Here is a 26,859-nt window from a genome sequence, read left to right on the forward strand (position 1 = left end):
GAGGTCCAATCCTCACTCCGGAAAACAAAACAAATCCGCCGAAACGAGATTAAAAACCGTAAAACAACTAAAAGAAATAAAACACAACATCAAATAAATAAAAACCAATTTTAAAACGCAATAAATTAAAATAAATAACCAATATATTAATTATATTAACAACAACCCTTCAGTGAAAATAAACGCAACAGCGGGTCATCACATCCTCCCCTCCTTAAAAACAAATTTCGTCCTCGAAATTTGCAAGATCAACCACCAACTTAAAACAAGTCACATAAAAACACATACACCAACTGTGACCAAGATTAAGATACATACCTTCATTATTCAAACAAGTATGGGTACTGCTCCCTCATGTCCGCTACTCGCTCCCAAGAGAAGTCTTGTGCTAACGGATCTCCCCATGCCACCTTAACCAAAGGTATCGTCTTGGACCTCAACTGTTGCTCCTTCCAATCCATGATCTGTGACGGAACAACTTCATAAGTGAGATCCGATTACAACTGAATACCCTCTGGGTCGATGAAGCGTGACTCTTGCTATCCAAAGCTCTTCTTCAGGGATGATACGTGGAAGACATCATGAATATCCCCAAAATACTCTGGCAAAGCAACTCTATAGGCGACGGACCCTACCTTCTCCAGAATCTGAAAAGGGCCGACATTCCTCGGATCTAGTTTCCTCTTCTTACCAAAACGCTTAACACCTCTCATGGGAGAGACCTTGAGATAAACCCAATCACCAACTTCAAAAGATAACTCTCTCCTCCTGGTATCAGAGTAACTTTTCTGGCGACTCTGAGCTGCCGCCATTTTATCTCGGATGATCCGGACTTGGCTTTGCTCTCTTGAATTATTTCGGGTCCAATTATCCTACTCTCCCCGACTTCATCCCAACACAAGGGCGACCTGCACTTTCTCCCGTAAAGAGCTTCATAGGGAGCCATCTGAATGGTCGCATGGAAGCTATTATTATATGCAAACTCGATGAGCGGCAAATGGTTTTCCCAACTCCCTTGAAATTCCATGACACATGCTCGCAACATGTCTTCAAGGGTCTGAATCGTGCGCTCTGATTGGCCGTCTGTCTGCGGGTGATATGCAGTACTGAACTTCAACTTAGTACCCAAAGCTGCCTGCAAACTCTTCCAGAACTGCGACGTGAACCTTGGGTCTCGATCCGACACTATACTCTTTGGTATGCTGTGCAGCCGCACTATTTCTTTCACGTACAAGCGTGTCAGCTTACCTAAGGAGTCGGTGTTATTAACAGGCAAGAAATGAGCACTTTTCGTTAACCGGTCAACAATCACCCAAACAGAATTTTTCCCACTAGGCGTTCTCGGCAAACCCACTACAAAGTCCATCGTGATGTCATCCCATTTCCACTCAGGAATAGGGAGGGGTTGGAGCGTACCTGCGAGTCTTTGATGTTCGGCCTTCACTTGACGGCATGTGTGGCATTTCTCAACATATAAGGCAATATCCTTCTTCATTCCATCCCACCAGTAATTTTTCTTCAAGTCCCGATACATCTTTGTACTACCGGGATGCACTGAATAAGGGGCCGCATGAGCTTCTGCCATGATCCGCTCCTTGAATTCTGAATCTTTAGGGACCACTCTGCGATCTCGGAACCGAAGTATCCCATCTTTATCCATGCTATAATGCAACGGCCCTCGAGATTTTCTGACTCTTTTTCTGATATTCAGCAGCTTCGGATCCTTCCTTTGAAGAGTCTTCAATTCTTCAAAATCAGCTACCCGAATATCAAGAACTGAAGATAAAATCTCTTCTTGCTGCGAACTCTCAATAAGGAGCCTTCTCATCCCACAAAGCAAAGAATCCAATTCCGACGGCTCGGCTTCATCTCCCAAGTGCAATTTTCGGCTCAAAGCATCAGCAACTATATTAGCCTTCCCCGGATGGTACTTGATCTCACACTGATAGTCACTGATTAGCTCTAGCCATCACCTCTGCCTCATGTTCAGATTTTTCTGGGAAAACAAATGCTTCAAACTCTTGTGATCAGTAAATACCTCGCAAGCTTCCCCATACAAGAAGTGCCGCCAGATCTTGAGAGCAAAAACAATCGCAGCCAATTCCAAATCGTGCGTCGGATAATTCTTCTCATGGTCCTTTAGTTGACGAGATGCATAAGCAACAACCCGTCCTTCCTGCATAAGGACACAACCCAAACCGAATTTAGATGCATCGCTGAAGACTACGAATGGCTTACATGGTTCTGGAAGCGCTAACACTGGTGCCATCGTCAACCTGTTCTTCAATTCTTGGAAGCTTCTCTCACACTTATCTGACCAAACAAAATCTGCATTCTTCTGAGTCAAAGCGGTGAGAGGTCCGAATAGGCGAGCAAATCCTTCCACAAATCTTCGGTAATAACCGGCAAGCCCCAAGAAACTCCAGATCTCGCGCACTGTAGTCGGGCGCTGCCATGACAAAATGGCTTCCACCTTACTAGGATCAACAGCCACTCCGTCTCGGGAAATTACATGCCCAAGAAATCTAACTTCCTCCAACCAGAATTCACACTTGCTGAGTTTGGCATATAACTGGTGTTCTCTCAATTTCCCAAGTACCAGACGAAGATGACACATATGCTCTTCAACATCTCAGGAATAAATCAAAATATCATCAATGAATACTACCACAAAGGAATCCAGATAAGGTCGAAACACTCGATTCATTAAATCCATGAAAGCAGCAGGGGCATTAGCTAACCCAAACGGCATCACCTTAAATTCATAATGCCCATACCTCGACCTGAAAGTAGTTTTAGGCACATCCTTGTCTCTGATCCTCAGCTGGTAGTATCCCAACCTCAGATCAATTTTAGAGAACACAGCTGCTCCTTGAAGCTGATCAAATAAATCATCTATCCGCGGTAGAGGATATTTATTTTTGATGGTCACCTTATTCAATTCCCGATAATCTATGCACATACGGAGGGTTCCATCTTTCTTTTTAACAAACAAAACTAGCGCACCCCACGGCGAAGTACTAGGTTGAACAAATCCCTTATCTACCAGCTCTTGCAACTGAGTCTTCAACTCCTTTAATTCAGTCGGTGCCATGCGGTAAGGAGCTTTATGTACAGGAGCCGCTCCAGGTTCCAAGTCTATAACAAACTCCATTTCCCGAATAGGGGGTAGTCCGGGCAAGTCATCCACAAACACATTGGGGAATTCTTCCACAACTGGAATGTTTACCAAAGACTTCTTCTCAGACGGTGCAGACACCATCTGAACTAAGAATGCATCCGCTCCCCATATAATCTCTCTTCTTGCTTGAATTGCCGATATAATTACCGGCTTTTCTTTTAATTTACTCCCTGCAAATTCCAGACAATCACCATCTGGAAGCTGAAAGCTAATTATCCGACTTCTGCAATTAATACTCGCAGAATATCGGTATAGCCAATCCATCCCGAGGATGATATCAAAACCCAACAGCTTAAACACCACCAAATCAGCATCCAAGAACCTTCCATCAAAATTTAATGGGCATCCCAAAGCAATCTTGGAACACCACACCATTTCACCATCGGGTAGAGCCACTACCAATGACTTTGGCAAAGGTTCCGTGACCAAATTACACATCCGCGCAAACGTGGAAGATACAAATGACTGTGAAGCACCCAAATCAAACAAAGTGCAAGCATAAAACTCATATAAACTGACTCTCCCTGAACCAAACACATTAACCCATGAAATCCAAAAAACAAAGGAGAAACCAAATACACCAAAAATCAATTCCAACATAAAATTAAATCAAATCCATACCTGTAATTACTCCAGCATCATGGGTCGCTGGTGCCTCATCATCCACCTCTCCGGGTGTGACGGCATAAACCCGGGCTTGCACTGCTTGTCTTGGATTTGTTCTTCCACCGTGTCTACCTCCACGGCTTCCTTGAACTGGTCTTGGACACTCCCGGGAAATGTGACCCTGCTGGCCACAATTATAACATCGAGTCACACTAAGAAGGCACTCACCCACATGGGCTCTATTACAAACCCCACAAACTGGCACTCGCCCTCCCATACGAACACCTGAGGACGCTTGTGGTCGAGTTCCGGTCCGCTGAACAAATTTCTGAGGCGAACCCGAGCTACTTCCTTCACCAGAAAAACTCCGCCTCTTATATCCTGGAGGGGAGCCCATATTCAGATTATTCTCTCGCTCTATAAGGGTGGCCACATCCACTAACTCTTGAAAAGTGGATATCCGATGGCTGACCACCATACGGCGTATATCAGGGCGTAGTCCCTCCTGAAAACGCTCAGTTCGCAACTCCTATGTGGCGATAAGGTGGGGAGCAAATCGCCCAAGTTCTATGAATCTTCGGGCATACTGTTCCACTGTCATGCCCCCTTGGACCAAATTTGAGAACTCTCTAGCCTTTTGCTTCCTTACAGAAGCAGGAAAGAAGCGATCATTAAACTCTTTCTTGAAGCGCTGCCAGGTCACAGTGGCGAAAGATCCCAATTCTGATTCCAGCATCACCCTCTTGGTATCCCACCAATCAAAAGCGGTGCCTTGCAACAGATAGCTGGCATAGAGTACCTGTTGCGCCTCGGTGCAACCACACACCTCAAAAGTTCTTTCCAGGTTTTTGATCCATTTTCCAGCTTGAAGTGGATCTTCTTCTCCAGTAAAGTGTGGAGTCCTATGCGCCAGAAAGCGCTCATAGGTGCATCCGGCTTGCACCATACTACTGGATCCTCCTGGGTACAGCCAAGGCCCTCCCTGATGTGGCCAAGGACCTCCTGGTTGTGGCCAAAGCCCTCCTTGTTGTGGACAAGGCTCTCCTTGTTGCAGCCAGGGACCCCCTTGTTGTGGCCAAGGTCCTCCTTGTTGTGGCCAAGGCCCGGTCTGCTATGGCCTAATATTTTGCTGCATAAACTCCGCCATCTGCCGTATTGCTTGGGCTATCGAGTCATCTCTTGATGTATTGTCCCGTGGCTCTTGAGTAGATTTCCTTGGTCTCACCATTTTTCCTGCCACAACACAACTCTTGACCCCCCTTTAAGAAAACAAAAAAAACCATCATAAAACCAAAAACCAAAACCAACACCACACAGCAAGAAACAAAAGAAACCAGCATGCAAAAACATAACCAAATAAACAAAAACAAGCAAACAAGTTCAAACAAATAAAACAAATCAAATAACAACTTTACTTAACATAATTTTAAAACACAAACTTTAAAAGCATTCTGGTACTACCTACGGGACATGTGGTTTTACCCAGAGCCAAACCGCTCTGATACCACCTGTGACGCCCCCAAATCCCCACGCACGGATACGGGAAAATCGAGACGTCCGGATGATGACATCACGGGTCACCACCCTAACGACGTGTGCCAAGTGTGTGCAAAAGCAACAAATGTGCACGAAAAAATACGCAGCGGATAACGGAAGTCATATAACTAAGTACCAGAATTTTTCTTAACATAATACAAGCTGTTTAAAACATATATAAATAAAATATTACAAGATACCAACGTAGTTTCAAAGCCAACTATAAAGCATAACTCCAACTCAGAATCCCGACGGAGCCTCATCCTCGGGCTCAGCCTCCTCCTCCTCCTCGAAACCTGCGCCAAAATCTACGGTACCAAAAATGGTACCGCAGGTAAGTAAAACCCAAACACCACCAGATAAAAACATATAAAACTCACACAGCATGCATGACATAAAGCAATACACATGTCCCATAAAACCATAAATTTCCACGCACGCCAAAAGAAACCATTGGCCCATATCCAACACAAACCAAACATTCCAATTATGCATGCACCATGATCTCCCCTAGGGATCATCCGCACACCTGGCTCTGTGCCACACCGCAGGTAACGTCTACGCATGTAACACCTACACGAGTGATGCCCAGACTCGCGCTCAGCGTGTAACGATCCGGGCCATCCTCTAGTCCCCGCCACTCGAAGGACCACGGAGTCGACACGACAGCGTTACTGTATCATGCGATCCGGTCGTCGCTCCGCGACAACCCAGGGGATGTCACTCAGTATTATCTACTCCCGAGTGACCAGAGGAGCTCCACCGAGATAATAACCCATCTCGGCTTGGGCTCATGAGACACGCATCCGAAAACCATATAAACAAACCGATTATGCATGCACCATGATCTCCCCTAGGGATCATCCGCACACCTGGCTCTGTGCCACATCGCAGGTAACGTCTATGCAGGTGACATCTACACGAGTGATGCCCAGACTCGCACCCTGCGCGTAACGATCCGGGCCATCCTCTAGTCCCCGCCACTCGAAGGACCACGGAGTCGACACGACAGCGTTACCGTATCGTGCGATCCGGCGTCGCTCCTCAACAACCCAAGGGATGTCACTCAGTATTATCCACTCCTGAGTGACCAGAGGAGCTCCACCGAGATAATAACCCATCCCGGCTTGGGCTCGTGAGACACACACTCCCATAAACCATACACGCCGATAAAACATGATTTTCTCAAATAAATAAAATGCACGTATACACACAATATGCAACTCACGCCACATGGCTCAAATAAATCAAGCAATCACAAATAACCAATCCAAGCAACTCCGTCCTCAATCCATCCGACCCCCGAACTCCTCGGACTCAGTCCGGAATCAACCAACCAACAATAATTAATTATTGAATGAGCAATATATATTTAAATCTGAAAGTAGGGTTTGGAAAATACTTACAGCGCTATATGGTATTTTTAGAAAGCTTGCGGCGTTGCAAACGGCGGAGAAAAAGCAACATAACAGTGAAAAATCACTGTGGCCGTGGGTTGTGAAATACCCACTTTTGAACGGGGAAAAACCAGGGCTTGGGATCGATAGGGAATGGTCTAGGGATGATTGTGAAGCTATTGGAAGTGGTGGTTAGCCGTGGGTGGCGGCAGAAACGGCGGAGAGAGGCCGGATTTCCCAAAAAGGCCGGATTATTTATTTGTTTTTAACAAAACAAATTCGCCGAAACGAGATTAAAAACCGTAAAACAACTGAAAGAAATAAAATACAACATCAAATAAATAAAAACCAATTTTAAAACGCAATAAATTAAAATAAATAACCAATATATTAATTATATTAAAAACAACCCTTCAGTGAAAATAAACGCAACAGCGGGTCATCACATCCTGCCTTCTCAAACTCTAAGCCACGCACATCTCCACCTTCCACTAGGATTCATGTCCCAATAGAATTCTCTTACAATTCTACAAATCATCTTCACATTAAAACTCTTAAACTGACTCCTTATATATACGCTCAATCCCATGCATTTTACGTGTATCTCATTCCTTTTCAAGCCCCAGTGTAGTTTTTGCTTACCCAAAATCACTTAGAGCACCTCTAGTCCACCAGCATCCCTCACGTTTTCTAACTCCTTCTAGTTCACGTGATCGATTTCATGCTGGAAATATTGGATTAACGCTGTGAGGTAAATAACATAATCATACCCTTATACATATGTATAGTAAATGATATGTCTTTTATAAAAATATTATGCATGGCTGCCCTGCATTGGAAGCCCATTTTTATGTACTCGAGTCATAAATATCATGATTTTATGCATAAATTCCATGTTAGTTGCACGACATACATTAAATATTTTATGAAAATCCATGATTTAAGTGAATATTTATGCATTAAATTATTTATGAAAAATCATAGTTTTATGAAAGGAGCATCGAAAGACTTATTATGTGATATCCCGTTTTTACGTGTATTTTCACTGAAGGAGTATTTTAATTTAATTAAAATATTGATTCTTTTATTTTAAATTATCGTCTTTTAATTGGATTTATTTAGTTGTGAAATTTATTTTGTAGAGCTTTCTTAATATTAATTATCGTTTTGAGTTTAAATTGCTGTATAATTTATTTTAGTTTTTTTTTATTTAAAATTATGTTGTTAGTATTTACTAGTTATTTATTATATTTTAGCTTGATGTAGTGTTTAAATTATTTTATTTGTTTTATAGCTTTTAATATTGTTTTCGTCGGATCAGTTTCTAGACTCTAGAGGTTAGGACTGGACCTCATTTCTTTTTCCCATCTTTTCTTTTTCTCTTTTTCTTTTTCTTCTTTCTTTTTTCTTTTTCTTCTCCGGTTCTCTCCCTCCCGCGCACATCTCTCTCTCCCCCTCCTTTTCGCCGTTTTCATTGCTCCCCCCAGAACAGCCGTTTACCGGCGCCGTGGTCTGCACTGCCCACCCAGAAATCTTTCCCTCTGGCCGGTGCACCTCCCCACCAAATTCCAACCCCTCCCGTGCCGCCGTTAGCCACTGTGGGCTCCTCCAAGCCGCACGGCTTTTCTCCCATTTTGCCGCCATCGTTCCACCTCCGGCCACCACCTCTTCACTATTTCATCATTGACCTCTTATTGTCCTGAACCACCTATTTTCAGCTCCGATCCGTTGCCGGAGTAGCCCCCACGACCTCATCTTCATTTTGGCCATTTTTCAGTTCCACTGCCATTTTCTCCACCACCCACAGCCAACTCTCACTTCCACTAGCTTCATAAATACCTCTAAGTCATTCCCTATCAATCTCAAGTCTTGGTTTGTCCCCATTCAAAAGTGGGTATTTTACAACCCACAGCCACAGTATATTTTACACTATTACGTTGCTTTCTCTTCACTCTTTTCAGCTCGTTGATCCTTCAGAAATTATTATATAGCGCTGTAAGTACTTTTCAAACTTTATTTTAGATTTAAATATATTATTGCTTTTACAATAAATTCATTGACTGGTTGGTTATTTCGGACTGAGTCCGAGGAGTCAGGGTCGGATGGATTGAGGACGGAGTTGTTTGGTTATTGTTGATGTTGAGATTTGTTGGATAAATTGTGTCTTGAGGTGTGCATTGTATGGTGCATTCATGTGCATGAATTAAATTGAGAAAAATTGGTTTTATCAGTGTAAATGGATTTTTGGGTGCGTGTGTATCACGACCCCAAGCTGAGATGGGGCATTATCTTGGTGGAGCTCCTCTGGTCACTCGTGAGCGTAATATACTGAGTGACGTCCCCTGGGTTGTCGCTGGGCAACAACGGGAGCGGGCAGGATGGTAACACTCTCATACCGACTCCGTGGCCCTTTGATGGCGGGGGCTAGAGGATGCTTGGCTACGTACGCGAGGGGCGCGGAACTGGGCATCGCTCGTTACGAAGTCACACGCATGGTCGTTACCCGTGGTGTGACAACGGGAGCCAGGGTGTGCGGATGACCCCTAGGAGAGGTCATGGTGCATTCGGTTTAATTGGATATTGAATTGAATTTGGATTTGGGCCAAATGTGACTTTTGGCGTGCGGGCAAAAATGTGGATTTGTGAGACATGTGCATTTGGCATTCTTTCATGCATATTGTTGAGTTTAATATAATTTTATCTTGTGGCGTTTGGATTATTACTTACCTGAGGCACCATTTTGGTACCGTAGATTTTGATGCAGATGTTGAGGAGGAGGAGGAGGCTGAGCCCGAGGAGGCGGCTCTGGCAGAGTTTTGATTTGGAGTTGTTTATGTCAAAAATTATCTCTACTAGTTTTTATGTTTTGTATTTTGGTTTTGAAACAATATTTGAGACTTGTAATATTTTATTATGTGTGATTTAAACAAGTTTGTATTTAAACAAAAATTCTGGTACTTAGTTATAAGATTTTTATTGTCCGCTGCGTGATTTTATTGTACACTTGTTGCATGTACACACACTTGGCACTTGGCGATAGCATGTGTGACCCGTGTTGTCATCACCCGACGCTTCGATTTCCATGTGTCCATACGTGGGAGTTGGGGGCGTCACATATGAAAAATCATGATTTTATGTAAGGAAATATGTATCACGATATTTTATGAAAGCATGCGATTTCATTTGAAATTTATGATACGACATGTATGCAAGTATGATTATAATGAAGTATCAATAATAAGATACGTAACGGCCTATGTTATGATATGGACATAGTACCATATTGCATTGCTAGGTTGTACATACTGGTAGTGCACCCAATGTGTCTTCCTTATGTATGGATTTCACAAGCCGTGGCCACGGGAGGAATCGAAATCTACTTAGATTCGTTAACCCTAACTCACGGGGGTCAACAGTGGGTACCGGCCTATGACAAGTGAAAGATAAATCTATGTTCATGTTATTTATGTATGTATTTATGAGTATGCATATTTTTTAAGAAACCTTATGTTAATTATGTTTACTGTATGATATGTTGCTTATTGAGTATTCGACTCATTTTTTTATATATTTTTTTTTCACCACCCTAGGTTATGATGTTTATGAGGATGGAACTGAAGGACAAGACTTGGCCAAGGAGGCATGGCAGAGGCCTAGATAGTTTATGACATGCCCAGTTTTATGATTTAAAGTTTAATAAGTTATTGTGATTAGCACATTAGACTGTATTGAATTTAAATAAGTGCTTTTGTAGACTCTCTTAGTATTTAATAAAGATGGTATTGTAAGGAATCTTTGTACTTGGCGCTTCGTTAGAAGAAAAGTTTATTTTTTTTAGTTCAAGTTTAATATCACACCGATTCCCCGAAAATTCTAAAAATGATCTTATTAGGGAGCAGGGTGTTAAGGCAATGAGGCATCAACACCTGAAGAAATTATCTTTCAGTATCAATGGTTTTTTTAGGAATCTTTTACTACATCTTGCCCTAAAGGAATTGAAGATAGCTTGGCTGCAGTGGAAGACAAAGTAACTGCAGAAATGAACATTGTGCTTCTCAAAACTTTCACTACTCAAGAAGTGGAGGATGCAATTTTCCAGATGAATGCACTCAGCTCTCTTGGGCCAGATGGATTTCAAGCTTATTTCAAAGATTTTAGCCAATAGGTTGAAGACAGTTTTACCTAGCATTATATCCCCAAATCAGTCAGTTTTTGTACCAGGCAGATTAATCTTAGACAACATTATAGTTGCTTTCGAAGCTATGAACACCATGAACTGTAGATTGATGGGGAAATTTGGGTATATGGCCTTGAACCTTGATATGAGTAAGGCATATGACCGGAAAGAATGAAAGTTTCTTAGAGTGATAAACAAGCTGGGGGTTGAGCAACGATGGATTGACTTAGTAATGAAGTGCATTAAATCTATTTCCGATACAATCATGATTAATGGTGTCCCTTAATGTCCTTTCAAGCCTACAAGAGGAATTAGACAAGGTGATCATTTGTCACCTTACCTATTCGTCATATGGGTCGAAGTTTTGAGCTCTTTATTGAGGAATACATAACAAGATGGACTAATCATTAGTGTCCCTATTGTTAGAGGCACAATCCACATTAACGATCTATTTTTTACAGATGATAGTTTATGGTTTTGCAAAGCCAACTCTCTTGAGTAGAGCAGGTTGATTAGTATTCTAAATGTATATGAAAAAGCATTTGGTCAGAGATTGAATATGGAGAAGACATCAATACAATTTAGTAAGAACACTGCTAGAGAAATGCAAGACATAATCCTAAGCATAGTTGGAATAAGATGAACACTACCTTATAAAAAATACCTTGGCTTGCCTACCTTGGTAGGAAGATCTCGAGCAAAATCATTTAGAAGCGTATTGGACATAGTAAGTGATCAGCTTATAATTTCGTCTTCCAAGCGTAGAAGTTGTCAAAGTAATACAAGGATAAATCCCAAGATCGAATTCACAGGGACAATGGGAATTAAGCAAACCTTTTATAATCACAAGATAAAATATTGATGTTTATGGTGACAAGAAATTTTGAAAAGAAGAAAATCTTGAACTAAAATGGGGACTATTTACCAAGGAAATGTGGACTCAATTAAGAGTATGATTAGTGACTATTTTGGAAATTCAAACTCGAGTTAATTGAGAATAAAGGTAAATCTATGATTCTAAAATTACCAAAACTAAGAGGCTTAGAGAAAGTGTGCAGCAAATGGGTTGGGTATGAGACTCTCTTTGTTTCGGGTCCTAGAAAATTTTCTCGATTAACAATCCAATCAAGGTATTGATAAACGGAAGACAAAAAATTATGCTCAAGTTTTGCAATATTTTCTTTACTTTACTAGTCAAACACCCATTAACAAACAATCGAGAGAAGTCTTGATAATTTTCAAGTTTTTGTTCTTCCTTACGTCAACCACAAATAAAGAGCAAGAGCTGCAATCTATTTTCAATTTAAATCCAACTAGTAACATAGTGAAATCAACAGTTATCAATAAAATATTGCATTGAACTAGAACCCAAAACAAATCAAGTCTCATTCCACAACCTAAGCAAAAAAAATTAGCTACACATGATATTTCTAGCAGCAAAAATTAATCTAAGTAAAGTCATAACAAAAGAGATAAAGAAACCCAAAAAAGAAATTGAACCCAAAGCAAGAAAAATAAATAAATAAAGAAGACGCCGCACCAGCTGAACGTAAAACTGGAAAGAAAGAACGGCAGAAAACTAAAAATTGAGAACAACTCAGAAGAAAAAAAAAAAAGAAAAAAAAAAGAAACAGCCGACGTCTGCAATCCGAAAAAAAAAAAACAGAGGAAAAGAAAAATAAAACTCAGTCGACTACCACTAAGAAACTTAAGAAAGAAAACTGGGCAACCAAAAAAATAATAAAACTGAAATTGAGTCCTCCGAACTAACAACTGTAAAACACTAAAACGTAAAAGCAAAAAAAAAAAAGAAACCAACCCTGCAGCGCAGAAAACAGAAAATTGAAATAAGAAAAACTTGAAGAGGATGCCGTTTAACGTCCCAACAAAAACAAAAAAATGAAGCTAAAACTAATAAAGTTCAGAGGCAACTAAACTAAACGGAATGCAACGCTCTCCCTAGAAATGAAAACGAAAGCAAGAAGATTAAATAAAATGAAGCCGCTATCCAAAAAGTAAAACTCAAGACAAGAAAACAAAGCCTCCTGAAATGAAAACTAAGAGAGTAAACTGAGAGTCAGTTCCGTCCCTAAAGAAACTAAAGTAACAACAAGTAAAAAGAAAACCAGCCGACTAACGTCTGAGAACTAAGAAGTAAAAAAAAAAACTTGGAAATGAAAAAAAACAATCTAAAAACTAAGAGAGAGAGCCTCCACTCTCCTGAAATAAGAACTGGAAAAATAAAACAACCAAAAAAAAAACATGAAACCAACCGACCGAAAGCCTCTGGAGAGAGTTCTGTCCAAAACGTAAACAACTAAGAACCAAAAAAAAAAATCTAAACCCAGCAAGCGAGTCCGTCTGGTATGAACCCGAAAGACAAAAAAAAAAAAAAAAGAAACTAAGAACTGAAAACTAACTAAGCAAGCTGCAAAAAAATAAAGAAAAAATGGAAGTGCCAAACGAAAAGTGACGAAGCCACCGTAAACGAAAACTTGAGAGGAAGAAAAAAATAGTAGCTGAATGTTTAACGAAGAAAGGCTTCCGTGTCCCTAAAAGAAAACAACTAGAACTGAAAAAAATAGTCTCCGAGAGGAAAACGCTGTCCTCACAAAAAACTCAAAACTAAAATAAAAACGAACGTCCAAAAGCTCTCCCTCTTGAAGTGAAAACAAGAAGGCAAGCCGAAATGTAATTTTTCTCAAAAAATCCAAATTGCCCCTAGGTCTTGCGTGATTTCCTCTGGCATTTTGGTCCTCTGTCCCAGCTTGTTCCAGACCCTGCATCTTGATCCGCTGTGAGGTCCCGCATGCGCCTGCTGCTGCGTTGAGGTCTGTTCTGCGTGCCCCTGCAGCTCCCCTTTATTTCCTCTGCTATTGTGCGTGAGACGTGCCTCTGCTGCAGCTTTCCCTTTCCGTGCACTAGTGTGTACATTGAGCTGAGGCCAAAAATAAAATTTCTTATGTCCGTGCTGCACTTTAAGTGGGCCTTCTTGTGATAATTTCTTTTTAAGCTTGATAAATCCAAAGACATTATAAATTACATCAGCTCATCTGAATTTAATTAAGGACAAGAGAAAAAAATCACTTTACATGCCAAATAAAGTTAAATCATATTATCCAATTAATGCTTTTATTTTAACACATGAAACTCTTTTAACCCAAGATATTTAAGAGCATTAATACCACATAATTGACCATTTATCACACTCTCAACTAGCTTTTTGCTAGACTCTAGCAAATAAAGCGAATGAATTCATGCAAAGGTGAAATTACCAACTACAATTTCAGGAAATCTGAGAATCACATGTCATGAAATAGACTTGTTGAGTTTAAGAACACTGGAGATAGATTAATCTAAATTTTGTATCAACTGGGAGATTTATACACTATTTAGTTAATCAACCAAGAGAATTACATGTAACAAAGCTTACTTCTTCAAGTGCATGGGAATGAGGTTAGAATTCCAGGATCGACTACCAAGAGACATTAACAATTTCAATCACAGCAGCTAATCTGAGATAACCATAGGTCTTACTCTAAGTCAAAACCATTGTAGTGGCGGCTTTCACGCTATTACACTTTAAAAGGCGCCTACTTTCTTATTTAGTAAGGACCCCGGTAATAGGCAGCCTTTTCCAATACACAAATGTAAATCTTTTTTTTTTTAAGTTTTTCTAGTGGGAGAATCAAGCCTATGAATGTGCACCTACCCACTTTCACAAGTCGGCCCTTACCACCAGGTAGAAGGAAATTTTTTTTTTTTTTTTGATCCATGGCTTGTCCCTTTTCTCATTTAATTCATTCCAGATTTCTTCCTAAGCCATTAGGATATGGTTCATTAGTCCCAAACAACCGAAGTGTAAATCAACAAACAATGACCCAATGTAGTCTTTCTAGGCATTCTGGGCATGTGTTGTGTGTGTTTTAGCAAAACTTTTAACATCTTTCCCTTGGTTTAACAACTAAATAAAATGGATAAGTCTCTCTTTTGACATATACTCATATTTGGACTACATTCCACATGTTCCATGATCTCAACAAATCATTTTTTCAGTTCACTTTCTAGCATGTAAAATTCAAGAATAGGGAATTTAATCTGCTTTGAACTCAATACCAGCACTCCCCCAAGGTGGACCAACATAAGTGTAAAGCATGCAAACAGAAAAATAAATTCTCTCCCACCCCCCAACTAGATTGTAGCATTGTCCTCAATGATGCAAGAGAAATGAAGGAATTTACACAAAAAGAGAAGTTAAGGGGCAAAACAACCAAAAGAAGAACCAAATATTCAAAGAAAATTTGAAGGAAAGAGGAAAAGGACATACCTGGACAGCTTTGAAAGGAATGCAGCCAAAATAAAAATAAAAACTGAAGAACAAAACAAAACAATGAAAAGAAATGGATAGATCAAGAACCATCAATTATGATCAAGCAAATGTAGAGTAGATTCCTTAGGTGCAAAGTTAGAAATAAAAGGCTTGAGCCTTTGACCATTAACCTTAAAAATGTTACCATTGAGAGGATTCATTATCTTTATAGCACCATGGGGAAAAATAGTTTGTACCACATAAGGCCCGCTCCACCGAGACCTTAACTTACCAGGGAACAAGTGTAACCGAGAATTGTATAATAACACTTGTTGATTAGGCTCAAAAGTCTTACGTTGGATGTGTTTGTCATGGAAGTTCTTCATTCTTTCTTTGGACAACTTAGAGTTGTTGTAGGCATCCATCATCAACTCATCCAACTCAGACAACTGCAATTTTCTCACACAACCAGCTTCATCAATGTTAAAATTACATTGCTTAATGGCCCAATACTCTCTATGTTCCAGCTCTACAGGCAAATGACAAGCCTTACCATACACTAGTCTATATGGAGACATGCCCAAAATGGTTTTAAAGGCTGTTCTATAAGCTCACAAGGCATCAGACAATCTCAAAGACCAATCCTTCCTGTTTAGGCTAACTGTTTTTTGAAGAATGTTTTTAATCTCCCTATTTGCTAGTTCAGCTTGTCCATTTGTTTGAGGATGATAGGGAGTAAAGATTTTGTGATGGATACCATACTTCTTCATTAAGGCCGAGAAATGCTTGTTACAAAAATGGGTGCCATTATCACTGATTATGGCTTTAGGCATGCCAAACCTTGCAAAAATGTTTTCTTTCAAAAATTTTAAAACAACTTGATGATCATTAGATTTGCAAGGGGCTGCCTCAACCCACTTAGAAACATAGTCAATAGCAAGCAAAATGTATAAATATCCATAAGAAGAAGGAAATGGTCCCATAAAATCTATTCCCCAACAATCGAAAATTTCAATCACTAGTATGGGTTGCATAGGCATCATATTTCTCCTAGTGATTCCTCCTAATTTTTGACATGACTCACAAGCTTTACAAAAACTAAAGGCATCCTTGAACATAGTTGGCCAATAAAATCCACTTTGAAGAATTTTGGCCACTGTTTTATGAGCTGAAAAATGCCCACCACAAGCTTCCGTATGACAAAAATTTAAAACACCAGAAATTTCATTATTGAGCACACACTTCCTAATGATTTGATCTGAGCAATATTTGGAAAGGTAGGGATCATCGTAAAAGAAATACTTAGCTTCAGCCTTCAACCTTTTGATGTCTTGAGCATTCCAATGAGGTGGAGTCTTTCCTGTAACCAAGAAATTTACAAGGTCAGCATACCATGGTAAAGTCTCAACTGAAAATAATTGTTCATCAGGAAAAGAATCAGAAATTAAAGGAAACTCCTCATAAACTTTAGGTGTAAGGCGAGAAAGATGATCCGCCACCACATTTTCCACTCCTTTCTTGTCTTTTATTGTGAGATCAAATTCTTGCAATAGGAGTATCCACCTTACCAATCTCGGCTTGGTGTCTTTTTTTGACAATAAAAATTTCAAAACTGCATGATCAGTGAATATTATGACAGATGAACCAAGGAGATATGATCTAAACTTATCCAATACAAAGACTATAGCTAGTAATTCTTTTTCTGTGGTGGAATAATTCTTTTGGGCAGCATTCAAAGTCTTACTAGCATAATATATGACATATGGCAGCTTATCTCTTCACTGTCCAAGTGCAGCCCCCACAGCAAAGTCACTTACATCACACATTAATTCAAAAGGAAGTGACCAATCAGGGGGCCGAAGGATAGGTGCCATGGTGAGAAATGTTTTCAACTGATCCAAGCAATTTTGACACTCTTTAGTCCATTCAAACTTGACATCATGCATTAAAAGTTGACAAAGAGGTTTAGAGATAAAGCTAAAATTCTTTATGAACCTTCTATAAAAACCGGCATGCCCTAAAAAAGATCTAACACCTTTCACATTTTTAGGCGCAGGCAAATTTGAAATCAAGTCTATCTTAACTTTATCGACCTCTATGCCCCGAGGAGATACAATATGCCCCAAAACTATCCCTTGTCTTACCATGAAATGGCATTTTTCCCAATTTAATATCAATTGTTTTTCTTCACATCTTTTCAAAACAACTTGTAAATTAGACAAACATTCATCAAATTTTTTTCCCAAAAACTGAAAAATCATCCATGAAAACCTCTACAATGTCCTCAATTAACAAGTCGCTGAAAATGCTCAACATGCATCTTTGAAAAGTGTCTGGGGCATTGCATAGCCCAAATGGCATTCTCTTGAAGGTAAAAGTCCCAAAAGGACAAGTGAAGGTAGTCTTCTCTTGATCCTCAGGGGCTATTTCTATTTGATAATAGCCAGAGAAGCCATCTAAAAAACAATAATATTCATGCCCCGCCACTTTTTCTAAAATCTGGTCAAGGAAAGGTAAGGGAAAATGATCCTTTCTAGAGGCAGTATTTAATTTTCTATAGTCTACACACATCCTCCAACCTGTGGTCTCCCTAGCAGGCACCAATTCTCCCTTGTCATTTTCCACCACAGTTATACTAGATTTTTTTGGAACAACTTAGATTGGGTTAACCCATTTGCTATCAGCAATGGGATAAATGATGCATATGTCTAACAATTTCAAAACTTCCTCTTTTACCACTTCTTTCATTGTGGGGTTTAGTCTTCTTTGCATCTCTCTAGAGGGTTTTGAGTCCTCTTCCAAAAGGGCTTATACCTTTGTGCAGATAAAAGGGCTTATACCTTTGATGTCAACAATGGACCAGCCAGTGGCTGATTTGTGTTGTGCCAAAATTTCCAACAACTTACTTTCTTGGTCAAGAGTTAAAAGTGCAGAAATCACCACTAAAAATGACTTTTCTGATCCGAGGTAGGCGTATTTCAGCTTCGAGGGCAACGACTTTAATTCCAACATTGGGGTCTTCTCATTGGAGGGTTGTGCTGAGGCTTGTAGTGCTAGTAGTGGCTCAAATTTGAGCTTCCACTGCATCTCATTTGAATCTCCTGCAGCACAAAGAGAAGAAAATTGATTAGTAGAATCAATTAAATCAAGGGAGTCTTCTAAATCCTCCCAAAGTTCATCACAATTGTAATTTAACAAAGAATTTTCAGCAAGTAAGGATTCCAATGCATTGACTTCTTCAATGTCTTCAAGTTATTGAGGTTGCCTGCACAAATTAAAGATATTTAGTTCTAAAGTCATATTTCCGAAACTCAATTTTAAAACACCACTCCTACAATTAATTATAGCATTAGAAGTTGCTAGGAATGGTCTTCCTAAAATCACAGGTGGTGAAGAGTTTGAGTGGGATGACAACTTCATATCCAATACCACAAAATCCACAGGGTAATAAAATTTATCTACTTGGACCAAGACGTCCTCAACAATACCCTTTGGAATTTTGGCTTTTAATTCCCCTAACCCCAATTGTTCATACACACTATAAGGTAGCAAATTAACCCCCGAACCTAAGTCTAGCAAGGCCTTACCAATCTTAGAATTTCCAATGACACATGAAATGGTAGGTGAACCAGGATCCTTGTACTTAGGTGGTGTATGGTTTTGAATAATGGCACTAACTTGCTCAGTGAGAAAAGCCTTTTTTTGCATATTTAGTTTGCGTTTCACAGTGCATAAGTCTTTCAGAAATTTAGCATAAGCAGGAATTTGTTTAATAGCATCAAGAAGTGGAATGTTAATCCTAACCTGCTTAAAAATTTCTAAGATTTCAGCATGCTGTTTTTCTTTATGCAAGGAAAGCAAATGATGTGGAAAAGGTGCAGGAATGAGACATGCATCATTATTTGAATCTGAAGTGCTTGGCTCACCACTATCTAGAGGAGGGTTAGCTTCTTTACCTGACTTCCTTGCACTATGGACAGGGATATCCACGACCTTACCATTCCTCAAAGTTGTAATAACTTTCACTAATTTCACATTGGCCCCTTCAACATTATTCTGAGATGATTGACTTTGCACTTGTGGATTGGGTTGGGTTTGAGCGGGAAATTTTCCTTTCTCTTGGTTACTTAGAGTAATGGTTACTATAGTAAGGGTCCCTCTGATGTCATTGATGGCTTGAGCATTCTGGCTGTTGACTATGGCCTGACTTTGCATAAACTGTTGTAGGGTAGCAGTTAGCTGCTGAATGGAATCTTCCACTCCCTTTTTCTGCATTGGAGGGAGCTGATTTGCAAAATAAGATGGTCCCGAGCCTTGGCCAGCTGCTCCATATGGGGTATACTGACTTTGTCCTTGTGTAGATGGCCCAGGTTGTTCATTCTTCCAGCTAAAATTTGGATGATTTCTCCAAACTGTATTATAAGTGTTAGAATATGGTGCAGGAAAAGGCTTAGAAATCATGTTAACAGGATGAGAAGCATCACACAAAACTTTTTTAAAAGCTGGAATAGTAGGACATTCAGATGTTACATGGCTAATATCCTCACAAATGGTACATTTTTCTTGTTTTGGAATGCCCTGAATTTCATGCACTTTCTTCAACTCAATCGCCTCCAATTTTTTTGACAATAATGCAAATTTGGCTTTCAAATCATCCTCCTCATTTAAAACATATTTAACCCCCCCCCCACTCACGGTCCTCAATGGTTCAGCTCTATCATATACACAAGAAGTGTCCCATGATTGAGCGTTTTTAGCCAAGTAATCAAAATATGCAAATGCTTCTTCCGATTCCTTATTAAAGAATTCTCCATTACACATGGTTTCGACAAATTGTCGCATCTTAGGTACCAAAGCTTCATAAAAAAAAACTAATGATGTGCCAATTCTCGTAACCATGGTGTGGACAAGCATTTAAGAGATCTTTGAATCTTTCCCAACTTTGATAAAAAGTTTCATTTTCTTTTTGAGAAAAATTCATGATTTGTCTCTTTAAAGCATTGGTGCGATGCATTGGGAAAAACTTTTTCAGAAATTCAGCTTGCATTTCTTGCCATGTTCCAATGGATCTTGGCCTCAATGCATTCAACCATGTTTTTGCTTTGTCCTTAAGAGAAAAATGAAACAACTTCAATCTAACAATCTCCTCAGTACAATTTTGATCCAAAAATGTGGAGCATACTTCCTCAAACTCCTTGAGGTGCAAGTAGGGATTTTCAAAATCCATCCTATGAAAATGAGGCAATAATGGTATCATTCCAGATTGAAAATTGAAATTATGAGCATTTAAAGGTGTAATGATGCATGATGGAGTGGTGGTCCTAACAGGATGCAAATATTCTCTAAGTGTCCTATTGGGATTTACCATTTCCCTATCATTGTGCCCTTCTTCTTCAACCATGTTACTATAAGTGTCAAATGATGATTCAAATGTTGAATTAAGAGAAACAGATTATGCACTCGATGATGAGGTTGATGATTCAGTCCTAGCAAGTCTATATGTGCTATCTCTAGCCCAACCAAACATGTAAGTTCAGCACAAAACAAGATAAAAGTAAAATGAGAGGTAAAGATATCACCTAGGCTGTGAAGAGGTTCACAGCTCCACAAACGTCCTCTCAAGAAAAAGAGAATGTTTTGACAAACACCCGTTGTCCCCAGCTATTACATAATGAAGCTGCAGGTCGTCATCCACCTATAGCAGCTACATGCCGTTTAGAAGAAATACTGAAGTCTGAAGAAGGATGACCAGCTACGCTACACTTCTCCTTTATTATGTTGAATATTCTTTTCATTATTATTTGTACATATTTCCATAATTAAGATGCCTTCTGTTTTTAGTATGTAAGTCGGTTAGTTTGTTAGGCAATATGTGTATAAGTACCTGCTTGTATCGTGCACAGTACACACAAGAATAACATAGCACTTTTCCAGAATTCCATGCCTCATGCTCTCTGAGCACTCTCGTCCTTTTCCTTCATTCTGTTACATGGTATCAGCAGCCTGAGAGCACCCACCCATGGAAGATCCCCTAGAAAGCTCAGCTGATTCATCTTCAAACCATTCCGCAAACCATTCTGCCCATTCAACCCATAACCCTACCAACCATTCGACAAACCCATAAAAGCTCTCCCTAGAAATGAAAATGAAAGCAAGCAGGATAAAATAAAATGAAGCCACCGTCCAAAAAATAAAACTCAGGACAAGAAAACAAAGCCGCCTGAAATGAAAACTAAGAGAGTAAACTGAGAGTGATTTTCGTCCATAAAGAAACTAAACTAACAACAAGTAAAAAGAAAACCAACCGACTAACGTCTGAGAACTAAGAAGTAAAAAAAAAAAAAAAAAACTCCAAAATGAAAAAAACAAATCTAAAAACTGAGAGAGAGAGCCTCCACTGACTCCTAAAATGAGAACTGGAAAAATAAAACAACCAAAAAAAAAAACATGAAACCAACCGACTGAAAGCATCTGGAGAGAGTTCCATCCAAAACGTAAACAACTAAGAACCGAAAAAAAAAAAAAAATCTAAACCGAAAGAGCGAGTCCGTCTGGTATGAACCCGAAAGAGAAAAAAAAACAGAGAAACTAAGAACTGAAAACTAACTAAGCAAGCTGCAAAAAAATACAGAAAAAATGGAAGTGCCGAACGAAAAGTGACGAAGCGACCGTAAACGAAAACTTGAAAGGAAGAAAAAAATAGTAGCTGAACGTTTAACGGAGAAAAGCTTCCGTGTCCCTAAAAGAAAAAAACTAGAACTGAAAAAAATAGTCTCCGAGAGGAAAACGTTGTCCTCTCAAAAAACTCAAAACTAAAAAAAAAAACCGAATGTCCAAAAGCTCTCCCTCTTGAAGTGAAAACAAGAAGGCAAGCCGAAATGTAATTTTTCTTGAAAAATCGAAATTGCCCCTAGGTCTTGCATGATTTCCTCTGGCATTTTGGTCCTCTGTCCCAACTTGTTCCAGACCCTACATCTTGATCTGCTGTGAGGTCTCACATGCACCTGCTGCTGCGTTGAGGTCTGTTCTGCATGCCCCTGTAGCTCCCCTTTATTTCCTCTGCTATTGTGCGTGAGACGTGCCTCTGCTGCAGCTTTCCCTTTCCGTGCGCAAGTGTGTACATTGAGCTGAGGCCAAAAATAAAATCCCATATGTTCGTGCTGCACTTTAAGTGGGCCTTCTTGTGATAATGTCTTTTTAAGCTTGATAAATCCAAAGACATTATAAATTACATCAGCTCATCTGAATTTAATTAAGGACAAGAGAAAAAAAATCACTTTACATGCCAAATAAAGTTAAATCATATTATCCAATTAATGCTTTTATTTTAACACATGAAACTCTTTTAACCCAAGATATTTAAGAGCATTAATACCACATAATTGACCATTTATCAGTAAGACTGATGCTAAGCAACCACAAGGTGAAACCCTCTCTCAAGCATGTTTGTATGAGCTTTAGTGAGATATTCCAACTTTGGAAAAATATCTCATTTCAGTTCACGTATTTTTACCTATATTACGATATAATCACTGTAGGTTAGTTCCTAAGTTACTCTTAGTATTACTATGTCTGTGTGGTGGTAAGAGAATTCATCATTCACGATTATCATATGTATTTTAGTTAATATTACATGATATGACATGCCATTGATTACTGTACATGTTAGATGTTACATATCACGATATGCCATATCATTTTCTCACTCGTTACTATGTTACATGCCATGTCTTGTCACATGCATTGAGTTCCATGAAATATTTTCAAGCAATTAAGTCTTTCATTTTTATTACGATGCCAAATGCTAGAATGAGGCATTACTCTAGTGAAACTCCCTTGTCCATGCTAGAGTGATTGGAATAGTGTGAATTTTCCTGGTTCACAAGGCAAAGTCAAAAGGCTTTGAATGGAACCTAAGTAACTGTTTAACGGAGAGAAGCTAGGCACCAAATGCTGGTGGTGCCAACTTAGTTATCAGTTTATTAATTTATCATTTAGTTGCAACTATGAACCTACAATTGGCATAGATGTATGTGATGTGATGTGGTACCGGCAGGGACACACAGCTCTAGGGAACATGTATAGTTCCACAGTTTTAGTTAACTCTTAATCAAGCAGTATTTTTTCACGCTCATTTCATTTTAAGTATTTTTAGTTCATGTTCATTTTATGTCGAGTATCTTTCAGATCATGTCAAGCATCGAGTGAGGTCAAGTGATTTTTCAGTCAAGCACATGTCATATTATTTGTCAAGCCACGTCTTACATTGTTCATGTTATAGTCATCAAGCATGTACTGCATTTTTACTGTCATGCATGCCTTTTTCTACTATCAGTAGCTTGATAGCATACTTTTTAAGATTTATAATCAAATCTCACTTAGTAGTCCTAACTACCATTCCCTTAGAATGGTAGACTATTTATCAGAACCTAGAGGACTCACTGAGGACAGGCTGGACAAGGTCAATTAGGCCACAACATGAAGATGACGAGATTATAGCTTCAGTTCTCCCATTCATAGATAGGATTTAGCTATCTTAGCCAAGTTGAGTGAGCGATTCAGTGAGTTGGCACAATAGTTATATTGCTGTGTATTGTACTTATGGAGCACCATCTCCTGTACTTATGGAGCACCATCTCCAGTACTTATTTATGTCACAGTCATGATAGACAAATTTTGTATCATTTCTGTTAGCAGTCTATTATGAAATTATGAAACATGTTATGTTTAGGGATATAGTTTCTGGTATAGTGTTATTGATTCAAAGAAAATTATTATCCGCTGCATATATTGCATACTATTAGATGCTTATTAGGTACATTGCATCTTTAACTATCATGAACAAGGGTAGATAACCTTGTGTATGTACCGACGCTTTAGATTTTGTCTAATCCTAAGCAAAATCTGGGAAGTCACAAGGTGGTATCAAAATAATACATCTCTTGGTTAAATCCATAAGTCCCTAGGAATTGTACTAGAATATAGGATTGAAATTCTAGTCTTTTATTAGGTTTGATTTTTCCTAAGTATAAGAGTTAGTACGTGAAGTTGATACATGTAGACATGTATTTCAGGAAGTAACACGTGACGCATGGTAAAGCACCTAGAAACTGTGGTGGAGATAACAACTAGGAGGAAAAGAATCCTCCAATGGATAGAGGGCAAAGATTAGTCGGAGTTGTACGTTTGATGTCTGATGTGCTCATACATCAGCAACAATAACAAGTGCATATACCGAGATTGAAAGTTAGGAATTGCCCTTACGGAAAGTTTTTGGTTTATCATTACCCAAATGTTTCAGTAATGAATGGCTCCTGAGAGCAAACAAGTGGATAATCAATCTCAAACGAACATATGAGATCTGTGGTTGCAAGGAAGATCTGTGTATGCCAAGTATTTGTTTCAAGGAGAAGCCAACATTTGATTGGTTACAAGGCAGCTTCTAGCTAGGGAGTTGGGAACCCTAGCTACTTTGACTTGGGGAAGGTTCTCGGAGGAATTTCATAACATATTCTTCTCGGATTCCATCAAGCAATAGAAGGCGCAGAAGTTCGCATCTCTGTTATAGGGCAACATGATTGTGGAATAGTACGTTGCCAAATTCATGGAGTTAGGGAGGTTTGCACCTCATCTGATCTCAATAGAGAGTATGCAAAGGCCAAAGTTTCAAGGAGGACTACAACCAAGAATCCACAGCCAAGTGGCATGCCTCAAGATTGATAATTACCAAGAGTTGGTAAACGTCGCTGCCATAGCTGAGACTAAACTAAGAGGATTGGCTGCTCAAATTAATTTTGAATGGAAGAAGGCAATGCCATTTGCTGTAACCAGTAATGAAGAGAAGAAGAGGCTTTTCACTACTTTAGTGAAGGGCAAAGGAATAATAATCAGAAGACAGATTCCATCCTCCAACCCTCAGTGTGCTAAGTAGGGCAAGATTCATGCAGGAGAACGCGGATACAGATTTGGAGTTTGCTTCAGATGCGGTCAACCCGGGCATGTGGTCAAAGAGTGTCCCAACGCAGCCCAAAGTAGTGGACCTGGTTACAACATTGACAACAAGCTGAAACCAAGGCTCCACATACCAACAAGAGTGTACATTGTAACGCCAAGCGATATTGATGCTGATGCTCCAGAGACTGAGGAAATTGGTGTCATCACTAGTATTTTTCTAAGACTTGTGTGCCTTTAATTTAGTTAAGATAGGTAGGATTGCTATTGATAGTCATACTACCTTACTTCAATCTTATGAAACATTAATCTGTTATGGTTCACAACTTGTGTGCTATTTGGTTTGGGTGCATCGCAGTCTTTCGTATATGCAGTATTTCACGGATTTGTAGTTTGCAAATCAAGTTATTACCTATTAAGGTGGTAGTGAATATTCCTGACGAGAATACAATAGCCTATACTTAAGGTAGTTAAAGAGTGTCCTGTAGTGATAAAAGGTAGGTCGTTGAAGGCTGGCTTAATGGTGTTCGAGATGGAGTTTGATATGATTTTAGGGATGGATTCGCTATCAAGCACTATGCCAAGATAGACTGTTGAAAGAGGAAAGTTGTGTTTGAGCCCCCAAATGAAGACATGATTAGCTACAAAAGAACTTCGGTTAAGGCCAGCCCCCCAAAGATTTCGACCTTATAAGCTAGAAGTGCATCGAGGATGGTGCCTCAGCATTTATGGCGATGGTTGTTGACGAGTCAGTCAAAGGAGAAAAGGTCTGTGGGATACTTATAGTTGAAGACTTTCCTGAAATTTTGGCTGACAAGTTACCCAGATTACCATCAGATAGAGAGACAGAGTTCAGAATAGAGCTGGAACTTGCGACGGCTCATACACATAAGACATCGTATCGTATGGCTCCTACAGAATTGAAAGCACTCAAGGTGCAATTAGAGGAACTATTAGAGAAATATTTATTTGTCGCAGTCCTTCATAGTGGGGTGCACTTGTTCGTGAAGAAGAAAGATGGTTCCATGAGGATGTGCATTAACTACAGAGAGCTAAACAAGGTGACAATAAAGAAAAGTATACGTTACCTCTGATCAATGACCTATTAGATCAATTGCAAGGAGCATCAGTATTTTTGAAGATCAATCTGCAATCCATATATCATTAGCTGAAGGTCAAAAAGCTGGATGTGTCAAAAACAGCCTGTAGGACAAGGTATGACCACTACGAGTTTTTAGTGATGTCCTTTGGGTTAATCAATGCTCTAGCCCCCATTCATGGACATGATGAACAAATATTTAGACTTTATCTAGATAGTTTTTTTGTTATGTTCATCGATGCCATCCTGATTTATTCAAAAAGTCAAAAAGAGCATAGAAGCATAAGTATGGCACTGACCATACTCAAAGATCAAGAAGTATATGCCAAACTCAGTAAGTGCAACTTTAGCCTTCATGAAGTGAAGTATTTAGGTCACGTGATTTCCAGTCGTGAAGTAGCAGTTGTTGCGCCTAAACTTTGATTCAAACTAATGAACCAAAAATTTAGTGCAGTTTTACCTACAAGTATACAAGTGTTGTAGTACCTCACAGGGTCGAATCCACAGGGATTGACTTATGTGATAAAGAAAATAAACTCAAACAATGAAAAGAAATTACTAAAAAAAATGTGCGATCGAATATAAAATAAAATTACTGAGATG

General features: G+C 39.4%; 1 protein-coding gene across 2 annotated transcripts; it reads right to left on the bottom strand.

Annotated features, from left to right (window-relative positions):
- Positions 1–16,350: 16,350 nt before the first annotated feature.
- Positions 16,351–21,543, bottom strand: LOC122300141. Of its 2 annotated transcripts, none has more exons than XM_043110588.1 (2): positions 21,091–21,543; positions 16,351–20,901 (listed from the first exon to the last, which is right to left on the bottom strand). In XM_043110588.1, the coding sequence occupies exon 2, from the start codon at positions 20,118–20,120 to the stop codon at positions 18,459–18,461; it is 1,662 nt and encodes a 553-aa protein (XP_042966522.1). In that variant the 5' UTR covers positions 20,121–20,901; positions 21,091–21,543; the 3' UTR covers positions 16,351–18,458. The 2 variants fall into 2 exon arrangements, with proteins under 2 accessions (XP_042966522.1, XP_042966521.1); XM_043110587.1 differs by having other exon boundaries at positions 16,351–20,910.
- Between the last annotated feature and the right edge of the window lie 5,316 nt (positions 21,544–26,859).

Source organism: Carya illinoinensis, chromosome 2 (genome assembly GCF_018687715.1).
Source record: "Carya illinoinensis cultivar Pawnee chromosome 2, C.illinoinensisPawnee_v1, whole genome shotgun sequence".
NCBI classification, from domain to species: Eukaryota; Viridiplantae; Streptophyta; class Magnoliopsida; order Fagales; family Juglandaceae; genus Carya; species Carya illinoinensis.

Excerpts from the sequence above, each read along its gene's own strand:
- LOC122300141 (XM_043110588.1), bottom strand. The coding sequence starts at position 20,120 with ATGCTTGTCCACACCATGGTTACGAGAATTGGCACATCATTAGTTTTT.